The following is a 12,854-nucleotide window of genomic DNA, read 5'->3' as shown; positions in this document are numbered from 1 at the left end:
CTAGCTCATTTTCAAGTTGTACTCGTCTGCTGGAGGTGTGAGGAGCGGGGAGGGTGTCGTGTTCGCCTGTCACTCACGGCAACAAACTGCTGTGTAACTTTCACTCCCTTGACTGAGGACGCTTCAGTTACCAGGTACTGTGCACGGCGAGCGGTGCAGACAACAGAAAGTCAGACAACATATCAGTAACTTCAATAGGACTTTGTGTTAAGTGAGAACAGCGAGAGTCTAGTTTGAACGACGCAGCAAAAAAAAAGAAAGAAAAAAAAGTTGTAGCTTTATGTGTTTGATGAATTTTCTTTTATTTAACGTTGCCCCCGCGATGATGCAGTAATGATGATGATACGTTATTGTACAGACCTTTAGGGCCTTCTCTTGCAAGGCACTCTCACACAGACTTAAAAAATAAAAAAGAAAATGATGCATTGCTTTTCGTGTGCGCCACGCTGGGTGGAATTAGAGGCAAAGGCGAAGGAAATGGCAAGACATTTGCATGCGGTTTAATTTCCTCAATTGCTTTATGGTCATACATAAACGCCTAAATTGGTTTGTAACATATGCTCTCCTCGCTCTGTTTACTTCCTCCATTTAGTGTGACTGAATCACTTTATTAGTGATTATACCCTCAAAAAACTGCTGGAATGCACAGCATCACACCTCAGCGCCACAATTTACCCGTGCAGTAGGAATGGGGTGGTGGTGGTGGTGGGGAGGGGGGGTGAGGAATGCAAATGGTGTTTGAGTGTTTCGCAGGCACCGAAATACGCCCCTGGGCTGCTTGTCCAATGACACAAATCATCAATTATGATCTCAGCAGGGTTTAGGGATAAACTAAATTGGCATTATCCTTATCTGACAAAACGCGGAGCCGTGTGGGGTACATGACGACAAAGAGCAAACATCACCGAGGGTGACTGGTAGTGATGCGTTGCGTGCGTGTGTGTGTGTCTAGAAATGAATTCCCCCGCTGAAACGTTCACTTTGAGGCAACGACAAAAGGGCCCGCGGTCATTTAAAATGGTGCAAAAAAAAAAAAGAGAGGTGAAAGGGCTTCTTTTGCTCCAACTCACAAAAACAACACTTTCTTTTCTTTTTTTTTTTACTTTCAGAGTTTGGCTCCTCGTGGGGTTTTTACACTCAGCACTCTGCACCTGCTGCGCGCCGGTGGTGGCGGGAGCTGGAGTGGTCTAACTCGCCATTGTGATTTCTCAGGGAAGCAGATGATTAGTAAACAAATGGGTGAGGCATATTTAATTAGGCTAATGTGGTCCCACTGCTCGGGCTTACACTGCTATCTGTGCGACATTCTGTAGAGTTGCGACATTTGATTCGTGGCGGGGAAAGTAGTGATTTTATATACTTATATATACTATAAACCTTTTGCTATGACATGCTAGTCGTGTTGATAGAAAACGACATCTGGTCTTGTGTTCTCTTGTGTTTTTACCCGTAGCAACTTACAGAAAATGATGATGACTCAATATGCAACACAAAGGAACTGCATTGAAGTGTACGTTTGCCAAATTCTGGCATTTGTTTGTACATTTCTGAGTAGAAGAGGCAGTGACTGACCGATCTACCAAAGCACAACAAAATAACCTACAAATCCGAGTCCTTTTTTTTTTATATATATATATAAGTCAGATGGAAGTGGGGAACTATCGGTGCTCGGATCACACTGCGTTCCATACAGGTAAAATAGTCATTTGAGCAAGTGCGGAATAAACCAGTCAGCTGGAAAAGAGAGCGGCGAGCAGGCGGCACACAAAGAAGGCCAGTGTTAGCGCGGCTGGAGAGCATTTGCCGGGCAGTGAGGGCTGAGAGTAAACATTAGAGCTCGCTGAGAGATGCTGAGAGTTTCACAGTGACACACATTGCCAATTAAAGACGGACAGCATTTCAAACACACTGAGGTGGACTTGAATTAACTCGCTGGTTTTGATAGTTTTTTGGTTTACATAAGTGCCCTTTTGTGCTGATCAGTAAACAAAACAAATGATATTATATTTAATTGTCAGCTTGGCATCAATAGAATGGGGTTAAATTTTGTATTTTTCACACACACACGAAATCTATTAGGTTTTTGTTGTTTTTTTTACAGAAAAAAACAGGTCAATAAACATTATTTTACTCTCCCTGTGTTAAATATACAGACTCACTCATTTCACCAGCTCACCACAACCGGACACACAAGCACACATTCACCATCATGAAGAACATGCATGTGGCATGTTCTCGACACAGCCGTGCGGGAATCAAACGCCAGCAGCTTCCTGCTGCAGCTGCTGCTGCTGCTTCCTCCTGCTGCTGCTGCTGCTGCTGCATCCACGCGCTCCCAATCCGCTCACTCACATCATCACCATTATTATCATCATTAATACAATAATTAGCATTTTATGTGATAAAAGCTGTGGTGCAAACAAAAACGCACCACCACACGGTCCACTAACGCGCACCACTAACATTAACCGACACATTATTGGGCTTTTTTTTTTTACATGAGCAAAAATCCAAAACGCAGCATCGAGCAAAAGACAAAAAGAACAACAAAAAATCCACACTAGTCTTTCAGTCCAGCTCAAAAAATGCATCTCCTCCGCTTTCCCTCTCTCTTTTCCTTTTTTTTCTCCCCCTCCTCTACTTCCCTATCCCTCCCTCCCTCACTCAGTCTCTCTCTCTTTCCCTCCCTCTCTTTCTCTCTCTCTCTCTGGCCCGGCTGCCTGTCTGACTGTATGAATAATGTCCTGCTTTCTGTAATGAAGTGACGGGGGAGGGAGGGAGGGAGGAAGAGAGGGGGGGGGGAAGGACGCTGAAGTGGAAAAGCCCTGCTCCCATGCACTGACATTGAAAATGAATGACAGCTTACCTGCATGCCAATCTTCATCAGACTGACACTGGGCTGACAGCACAGCCTATACTCCTCCACACAGCCGATGACGTCAGCCACGCTAGGCCCCTCCCACCTCCAACTCCATCTTCCCAGCTCCCCCCGATTTTTTTTTTTTTTCCCCAGCGCCGGGCCCACTGATGCCTTCCAGTGTCCGTGGGAAAAACGGCAATCACATGTGCGCCACCATGAGACAAGGGAGCACCAACACCAGCAGCAGCAGCAGCAGCAGGAGCCTGGGTTTTGTGCTCTGGATGTGTGGCCATATCTAGTCATTTTTAATGTTTAAGAAGTTATCCAGCAACAATGCACAAGATTAGTGAAGGAGGAAAGGGGCGTCCAATTATTGGGAGCAGCATTTGGAAAGCTGAATGTGACACAGACTGTGTGTGAGACAGAGACAGAGAGAGAGAGAGAGAGAGAGAGAGACGGTAGAAAATTATGTTCAACTTTATATAATAACATCCAGGTTTATCTGCTACAGGAAGCCCAGTGAGCCATGTTGATTTTGCAAGGTTTTCCAATCAAGTCAAGCTCACGACCTCTGAGTCATTCTGATCTCAGTGTTAGATCATTGGATCCTGTATAATTACAAGCTGAGGGAAAAGAAAATCCTGTATTTTGCCTGAGTATGGGTATGAGTTGTTTACTCATATTTCAGGAGCGGATTCTCAGTCTCGGGAACTATATGAGAAAATGATTTTATTGTTTTCATATGTCTTAGTTCTGAGATTATAGATATTGAGATTCTTACCGTATAACACAATGCCAATGTCTATATCTGCCATCTGCCTGTGTATAGAAACATATTGTGTTTCTATCTATCTCTTTAATCTGGCTGGCATGTAAATGTCCTTATTTTAAGTATTTACTGCTCTAAACATGGCCGTCCTGGTTTCTTCGCTTGGCAAAGCTATGTTTTTGGATGTCCTCGGATGTTTTTTTGAATGATATCCAAGTCAAAAATCGTCCATAAAAGCTAGATGTCTATATCTTACGAGGGTCACTCAAAGGCAGCATGAGCTTCTTCCAGGAAGAACCACCATCATAAACACACACACACACACACACACACACACACACATAAGAGAAATGGGTCTGGCCAGCCCCCTGTCGGTGTGCATTAATAATTACACATTTCAAAGGGACCACTGGGATGGTGATGCTGTGACTATATTACATTCAAAGACTTTTGAGTCCCAGTTCTTTCCAATATTTCTAGATTAAACACACACTCAAGCAGCAGAACTTTGTAGTACAATGAAAATACACCGGTCACAACAAGAGTCAACAATGTGGATGGGGAATTTAAAAACAAACAAAAAAAACAAAACTGTAGTGCTGCATTGATAGTTGGTCAGGGTAAATGTAATCCCCTACTAATAATTTTTGACAGGCTGTATACGGTTAAGTTTAGAACATAGGTTTCAAACTTGTGGCCCACAGGCCACACGCGGCCCTTCCAATGATTCCATGCGGCCCGTCCATTGAAATATTTGTTTCCTATATTTATAGATTAATTTTGCAACCTTAATGTTTTGCTTTATTGTGAATCATATATTGTTCGGTACCAAAACACCCATTTTTGTTTTGAAATGCTGTCAAATATCATCACAATAATTGCTCATTGCTAGTATTTGAGTATTATATTTAAAGTGTATGAAGAACACAAGTTTTTCTTCTGTGTGGAACACACATGTACGGAGTGCAGCGAGGGACAAAACAAGTAGCCAGGGAAAGGCAAACTCACTCCAACAATACATTACTGTATCATTGTTTTTTTCCCCACACAGGTGTTTTTTCACTTTACTGGCCCCAACTGACCAGACTTGAATTTGAAACCCCGAGTTTAGAGGTTTTCCCAGCACAGTTTAAATTAAAGTACAATTACATAATGTAAAAAAATAGTAATTTGGCCCAAATTATATAAAATAAAATGGTGAGCTAATGTAAACGCATATCTAGAGAAGAAGCAGGACCGGAAGTAGCCAAATTAACAATTATATATCAGAGTCACTCAATACACAAATCTGTTAATTTGGACAATTAGTTCTCATCTTCACATTTATTTCATTAAAAATGAGAAAACTAAAAAAGCATAGATATTGAGGTAATATCTGCCTAAAGAGGCAGATGCGACATAAGTAGAAGTTATGGAAGAAGAAAAACAAAGCTCTGCATAGGCTACATGTTTCCTCTGTGCCCTGTGTGTTCCAGTAAGAACGCGTCTGATTGGCTAACAACGAGTTCGTTCATCCAATCACACTGTGGTTTTCTGTAACCAGGAACCAGAAGACGCGCGGTGATAAGCTGCATTAACTATATTTGAAGTGATTTACTCTTTAATAAAACAGCTTTATGAACAGTACAGAGGAACTGCGTAACGAACACCAAATGCGTAATTTACCATGCGTTAGCAGCGTATAGGGTATAGTTAGCAAGGAAAGGCACTAACCGTTAGCCACTGAAGCTACAGCTTTCCTCCAGTCCCACTGTTGCACGGACGTCGGTCAAATGTGACATTTGAAAGTTCACCGGTTAAATGTTACATCTGCCGAATAACTTAGCCTTTAATTTACCCCCTGGGAAAAAAAAAAGAAAATAGAAAAAAATGTCCAATACGGTGTTGGCAGTCGGCACGGGCGTTTTCGTCGTTGCGGTCGTTTGGATCGTGGCACTTGTGCTTGGTGCGATGCTACTGAGAGCCTCAGGATCAGCAAAGTGAGTGACAACACACAACAGTTACGCACACGCTGTAAATACGTACGTATAAGTTAGATAAACGGTAATTCATCTTGCGCGAGAGTTGGTTCAGTGCCACATCTCGTTGACATTTCCTCCACTTTAACGTTGGTTTGTTCGTCACCCGAATTAAACACGTCCTGGTAGAATACACACTTAATAGTAACACATACTAAGTATTCCTGTTGAATTCGGCACGTGTGTTGCTAGTCAATTCACCTTTTATTACAGTAGAACCACAGTGAAAAATAAGTGTATACTATACCAGAATACTGCTAAAAGCAATGTGGCGTTCAAGGAACGGTGAAAATGTAGGACATTCAAATAACTACAACCCGGCAATGAAAAGTACAAACTATTAAAGAATGGGACACAGATTAATTGTGCTAATATATAAAGCTAATATTATATGATGTGAATTGACTTACCCGGATGTTCTGATATTCTTTTTTTCCCCAGATTTTTATCACATTTTCAACTCTTCCATGTCACCTAAGCAGTTTACCTACTCAAAAAAGCAGCGGAAAAAAAATGTTATTATTATTATTTTTATTATTGTTATTAGCCTTAACATAATATAACTATAATATACACTATTTGATTGCTGGGACAATGTATGTACCCTACATGTGCATTTGTTTGGTGCTATTAACTTGCTTTGTTTATTTTTTATTACGTTTGTATGTTATAATGATATTTTCCACAGATAACCCTGTACTTGGAGAGTATCCAGTGATGGAAGACCTTATGTTGTGGTCTGTGTTTTCACTGTCTTCTTTTGTGTGTGCGTTTTGTTTGACCAGGTTAGGAATCATCCCTGTTGTTCTCCTGGCTCTTACGATCACTCTGGTGCTGGTGTTTTTCCCCCGCAGCCCAGAGAGACCTCCCACCTTTAAAGAAATAGAGGTGAGCTCTTCTCACTTATCTCATCCACTTGCTTTTAGATTTACAGTATGCTGAACTCCAGAGATTGTCCGCATGCACATGTCTGCAGAAGTAAGTCGCTCTGGATATTCTCCCAAGATTCTCCTGCCAGCTCCTTGGTCAAACCTTGGGATAATGTTGGAGTGAGCTCATGTAAGAATGCAGCAGGAGAACCTGTGGATAATCCACGGCGAGTGAACGGGCAGGTCTCTTGCATGCTCAAACCAGGGGTCACCTCGCCTAGATCCTCCAAGGTTCTGCTGCTGTGAATGCGTCTCGCCCAGATTATCTCCCGCTGTGTATGTCATGCAGTATGTATGCATCAAACTCCAGAGGAAGTCTGCAACCAATTCCTCTGACGTTGTCTAGATTTCATGACTGAAAACAGATTATTTCACACACAGCATATTCCCACTTTACATGTGTGTACATTTATGTACAATATAAATGCTGCTGTACTCTGTTAAAATACAAACACAACAAAGTGAACATTTGCTGCATGAAGACACTCTTTAAATGTATACCACTGCCAACGTCATGATAATAAAAATATTCCATCATGATTGTATCACACCATTTGGAGCACTGGAGAACAGAGGCTTTTGTGTTGTTGGTATTTTTTTCATCTGTTCCTGTGGCTGATGCACAGCGACTCCATAATGCACTTCAGATGAAAATAAAAGCAGGCCTGGCATTTTTTTTTTTAAGACTTGTGAGGCCATTTGACTGTGATTACTTCCAAATTCTTTGGGTACAGAGGGAATCTGTATCGAGTGGAATAATGAGGAATGCACTGTAGCTACATCTTACTTTATGCTTATAAACAAATATATCTCTCTATGCACTATATAAACATTAGAACGGCGAATATATTTTCCTTTAGTGGTACTGATTGAGGATATACAAATAAAACTACATCCCAGAGACTGTACGGTTTTATTTACGTGCATATAAACGACCTCAAATCTGACATGTAAACCACTTCTCGCCATACTCTATTTCTGTACATTGCATGTGTCATTGTGCGTTCACTTCCGTGTGTGTGTGTGTGTGTTTGTGTCATAAAGACCTGTTCTGCTTTATCTTAGTCCAACAGCAACACAGAACAAACGCACCCCCATTTTGCCTCGAGGTCGTGCCAATAAGCTGGCCAGATCTGCCAAGCAAGCTGCCACCCAATAGAAATAGCAGAGCGGAGCCCCATCCCGGCCAGCTCATGTTTTATAGCCTTTGTGTGAAGGCAGATACCAGACCAGCAACACAGAGCAGCGGCAAAATGGGACTTAGATTTCTGTACAAGGCAGGCACACAAGTGAAATTAACCCTTTGTAGATGGATTTAAATGACTCTTTATGATGCCAGGAAAAAAAGACAAACGATCACGCACAGATTTTCTTCGCGTAGAGCTCTGAACCTGTCTTTAATGTCAAGAGGCTTCTTATTTTTTCGTAACATGTTGTGTAGAATGGCACAGTGAAAAGAACTCAGACTGCAACCAATGGTTATTTTCAAAATGGCGAGAGATGTCAATCAGTGTTCCAATGTAGACGTCCTTAAATGTCTTGATTCGCCCGCACGTCAAAGACACACTGTGTGCTGTGCGACGTGGAGCAAAGAAACCAGAAAATATTCATATTTAAGAAGCTGAAATCACAGCACTGGTTAATCAATTATCAAAATAGTTGGTGAATCATTTAGTAGCTGATCATTAATTGATGTGTTGTTGCAGCCCCAATAACAAGCCTTTGGATCATGCATTTAATGTATATTATTATTGTTGCTATTTTAACAGGCAACTATTATAATACTATACTAAATAGCCAATTTAGCATGTTAGTAAATCATCAAAGTCGCACACATGCACGGCTTAAATGATTATGAACACAATTTAAACCAGTGCAAACCTGTTTGTGAGGGGTGAAAAATGACTTCAGATCCTGGCGTTTTGTATTCAAAAAAGGACTAATGACTCATTTTTAGTGAGCAAAATAAGAACAACCTTCCTTGTACGTGGTGAGACAAAGAGATTGGCTCTGTGTGTGTGTATGTGTGCAGACTGTGAAATGATGCCTAACCTCTCGCTGTTAAACAAAAGTAAAATATCATAGAGCCAATTAAGTCAGTCCCAGGCTCGAAGTGGGGGTGGTTTATAACAGACAAACCCCCAACCCCCCTCCTCCCGCCCACCCGCCTGCCTGCTCCCACCCGTGCGCTCAATGGCACATTAATAAAACATGGCCCACACTTTGGCTTCCTGCTTACTGCGTAATTGGCAAATTAAAAAGTGAGATGTGTTAAATGCACCAATAAGAGACGGCATACATCATCCCCACCTCTCGCTGACACCGGCGTGTTTATACACACACGCACAAATGCTCGCTCCACACAACAGTCCCTGTGAAGTCAGCAGTGTGGCTGCTCCTCTGGTGTTGTCTGGCTTAAGGGTATTTTCTCAGTTTGTATTCACGGATTCATGGGTGGCTCATGATCTCAATATTAACATAGACCCCGAGCTATCGGTGAAATGTTGCTTAAAATCTGTCACTGGCAGGAACAACAACAAAACTCCACGATCGTGCAAATATGGATGAGCGAGCGTGTTTTTGTCAAACGTCCCGCACCCTGGTTCCTTTACGTCTGTAAATTGCCGTAATGCAGGCATTAATTGACAGTGCACTGAGCTCTTCTCTAGCAATATTCTGCATTCAAAACAAGGTAGGACAATTACAAATACAGATACAGAGTGTACAACACTGTTGCACAAGTTTTTCGCTGATTATACAAATCATAGTCTATTCCCACGTGAATCAATAAGCACCACATGGCTTCATGTTGCGGCGAGTAGCAGGGATTAAGAGGCAGTGCTGGCTTTCGCACTGCAGTCATGGCAGATCAGCAAAAATCAGATTAGGATGCACCAGTGCCACTCTTTCCTAATCATACGATGTCTAATAAGTGGCGCTGCTGTCCACAAAGTCGTTATTTTACTAACTTTACTGCTACTATACCCTAGTACAATACTACCAGGGTCCACTTTTCCCTCTCCTTGTGACGTTTTGGCTCCTGATTGGAAGAAAAGTGTTTCCAACTTCCCTCCTAGATTTAACGTCAAACCACACGACCGCAGTTGGCAAGTTTTTACATACCCTAAATCTCTTCTCGGTTAACGTTCACAAGTTAATGTTTAATGTTTAGATTTGAACCTGAAACTCAAGCTCAGACATCCAGTTGTATCCATTAAAGTAGATGAACTTATGTAAATAACTGAAGAGGTCTCTGTGTGTATCTTCACACAGTGGCTCTCTCATGACATCTTGTGGCAAACAGAGGTAACACTGGCTTAATTGTCCTGTTTCCAGTGCAGCACTCACTGTTTACTAGATGCACACACTCTGGTGTGAAATAACGAATAACCTCCCCCAACACTGAATTGATCATCTCTTTTTCACTCTGCAGATAGTGGACACTTTGTTCATCGGCCGTTATGTCCTGTTGGCAGTGGCAATCGCTGTCTTTCTGGGGATGTTCTTCATGGTGCTCCCCTTCCATTTCCTGGAACCTGTCTATGCCAAGGCCTTAAAAACACAGTAGAGCGGCCAGGGTCAGAGTTGGCACCGGTATCACAATCGCTGATGTATACAAGTAAAGACAAACGGGGCCCGGTGAGAGGCCCCCGGCTTCGTGTGGAAACGGAAGACACAATGCGTCCCAAACAGGAACAGCAGGAGAGCTGGTGTGTTTCGACAAGGCCAACTGTTTGCTGTTTATGCGAAATCGGCAGATACTGTGTCATTCATTCTGTATTATTTAATAGTTCAATAAATGACTGAAGTAAATCCATAAACCTTGTAATACTCCTGTGTTAGACATGAGACAGAAACAGAAAACTCTAATGCATGCATCCAATGTTATTTCAAACTCACACCCTTGCTTTACATAATCTATACAAGGCAGGAACATTGTGAAAGTCACATAACATAACACAACAATGAGTTATGATGAGAGTTTAATCAAAGTAGTTGTTTTTTTAATTACTGATCACCTTCTTCATGTCAACCAAGTTGATTACATCATCAAATATCTGGTTTTGTTCTCTGAATGTCAATCGTAGAAGAGCAAAAAAAAAAGCCCTAGTTATGTCCCATCATATCCACCAAGGTTGTATTTGTATAGCACACACCCACTTTCTTGGTGCTACTGAGTCAGGTTATTTTGTGGGCAATGTTAGCGCTGTAGCTGGATTTAGCACAGAATCTCACCTCAATATCTCTCTGCATTATTGAGATTGCCTCCAATGACGACACGCCTTGTTTTGGCATTGGCAGAGAAGATTTTCATGGGCACAACCCACACACTCGACTCTGCTGCTCACCCCACAAATGCATTTTCCTTACATATGTAGCACCATGTAAAAGGAAAATAAACAGGCTTTCCAACGGTATAGGATTCATTGCCAAGAGGCATTGTTACGACAAGGAAATAATCGGCCAAACACAAATTTCCCTTTCCCAAAAAACACAGATACTTTGCACATTTTAAGACGGTTGTGTGTAGGACGGTTGCAATAAGATTCAAACAGCAAACAGAAGATTCCATTTTATCAGTGCTAACTAGTGATAGTGTGTGGGATATTCTGTACTCCTTAGATTCTGTTCTTTCCAGATTTCTTTCCAGAGTCTCCTGTTGATAGTGTTTTCTAGAGGAAATACATACCTTTTTTTTGTATGGGATTATGAGCATAGAGCTGCTGTCGGTAGTGAGATACATTTTAAATCCAGTTTCCCTACAGGGATCAATACAGTATTCTGTTTCTGAAATGATTACATGTGTAATCAAAAGTTCCTCGAAGGGTAACTTATGAACTTATATCCAGGTTGTTCAAAACACACAGCAACTGGATTTTAAAGTTCCTCTTAAGGACGTGTAACCACGCCTCGGAGCAGCCCAGTGAGTACACAGTGGAGTTACAGTGAGCACTGCCCACTTTTTCCACAGAGGTTCCATTTCTTGGATTTCATCACAAACCCCAACAGAACTGGCGAAGCCTCTGGCAGGAGAGGTGAAACGTCTTCAAGAGAAAACCCACTCAGTGTGTTTTGGATCACTTGTAGTGCCTTGTCACTGCAAAGTGATGCCATTGTGTTTTTGCTATTCTACATTTTGATTAATTTCTCTTTCGACGGCATATCTTGTGTGCTTGTCGTTATTTCTGACCAGCGCAGTGTCGCATTCACGTGTCCCGGTGCCGATTCCACAGGGGTTACAACACAGCAGATGATTCCATAGAGAGTAATGAGCTTTTTCAGACAAGAGGCCCAATTATAAACACTTGCTGCCCCACACCCACACCCATTTTCAAAGTGTGAAGCCCAAGGAGACGTGGAGTGGAATTCCAACCAGGATGATGAAAGAGAATCTAATGAATCAAAACCAATCCTATTAGTTCCGGCCCACATCTCCATACTGTGGCCTTTTCCTGCACAACAATCCACCGCATGATTTCACACAAGCTGGGGAACTGGGGGATTTCAACAGAGTGGGATAGGGTGTCGAAAACCTTTCAACCCTGGAGAGACTTGTTGCCTTTAATTGACCACATGATTGCCGCAAAACATGATCTTAGCCCCCCACTGAAAGTGCCACTGGGAAACCAGTGGCTTTAAGTCCAGTGAAAGTGGAGACGGTTCACCTGATAGTCAAGAAAGAAAGAGAGCATTTACTGCAGTTTATTCAGGTTCACAGTGGTCGCTCTCTTTGCCGTCTGCAAACTCAAGGTCTTTGCAGTCCCTGAAGTCTGCGTCCACAAGATCTAAGAGTATTCCTCGGCTTCCTCTCTCGTTCTCACACACACACACACACTCTCTCACACTTCCTCACACTTGTAATCTTTCTCTCTCTCTCCCCCCATCTTTTCTTGCTCCCTGTATCCTTTTCCTCATTTTATCTTTTGCTCCTAAACTCTGTCTCTGGGGAGTGGGAAAATGAGCAGAACAAAGCATGTGGGGGTATGAGGATCATTTGGAGCTGGGAGCTGGAGTCTTTGTAGCACAGCCAGCTGGACATATAAAGAGATGGGGGCGGGCGAGGTAGAGAAAGAGAGAGCAATGCAAGGGCAAAAGAGGTGTGAGGAGAAAGCTCGGGCAACGCGGTTGTGAAACTGCAGAGGGGACCGGGGCTGTGCTCCTCTCTGGTAGATCCTGCATTCAGATGCACTCAAGCAGAACTTCTGGATTTCCATTCACATCCTCTGCCACCTCGCCCTCTGTTTGTGATATGGATACCGTCACCGCCCCACACACAC

At 42.5% G+C, this 12,854-nt stretch overlaps 2 protein-coding genes across 3 annotated transcripts in view; one reads left to right on the top strand and one right to left on the bottom strand.

The window, feature by feature from the left end:
* pknox2 (pbx/knotted 1 homeobox 2) overlaps positions 1 to 2,927 on the bottom strand; it is an 81,321-nt gene extending 78,394 nt beyond the window's left edge. For both annotated transcript variants that reach the window (XM_044042527.1, XM_044042529.1), the window contains exon 1: positions 2,867 to 2,927. The gene's annotated coding sequence lies outside the window, so the exon portion shown is untranslated. The remainder of the gene's footprint in view (positions 1 to 2,866) is intronic.
* Positions 2,928 to 5,142: 2,215 nt separating this feature from the next.
* tmem218 (transmembrane protein 218) lies at positions 5,143 to 10,397 on the top strand. Its single transcript, XM_044041422.1, has 3 exons — positions 5,143 to 5,608; positions 6,433 to 6,535; positions 10,010 to 10,397. Exons 1-3 carry the CDS (start codon positions 5,499 to 5,501, stop codon positions 10,142 to 10,144), a joined length of 348 nt encoding a protein of 115 aa, XP_043897357.1. The 5' UTR covers positions 5,143 to 5,498; the 3' UTR covers positions 10,145 to 10,397.
* The last annotated feature ends 2,457 nt before the right edge of the window (positions 10,398 to 12,854 follow it).

The sequence above is a fragment of the Solea senegalensis genome, linkage group LG13, assembly GCF_019176455.1.
Source record: "Solea senegalensis isolate Sse05_10M linkage group LG13, IFAPA_SoseM_1, whole genome shotgun sequence".
In the NCBI taxonomy this organism is placed as follows: Eukaryota; Metazoa; Chordata; class Actinopteri; order Pleuronectiformes; family Soleidae; genus Solea; species Solea senegalensis.
This window is presented reverse-complemented; position numbering and strand designations above follow the sequence as displayed.

What these genes read in the sequence shown, in the direction of transcription:
- tmem218 (XM_044041422.1), top strand. Translation starts at nt 5,499, where the DNA reads ATGTCCAATACGGTGTTGGCAGTCGGCACGGGCGTTTTCGTCGTTGCG. An exon ending in AGAGCCTCAGGATCAGCAAA is followed by an intron (nt 5,609 to 6,432) that starts GTGAGTGACAAC and finishes TTGTTTGACCAG; the next exon opens with GTTAGGAATCATCCCTGTTG. An exon ending in CCACCTTTAAAGAAATAGAG is followed by an intron (nt 6,536 to 10,009) that starts GTGAGCTCTTCT and finishes TTCACTCTGCAG; the next exon opens with ATAGTGGACACTTTGTTCAT.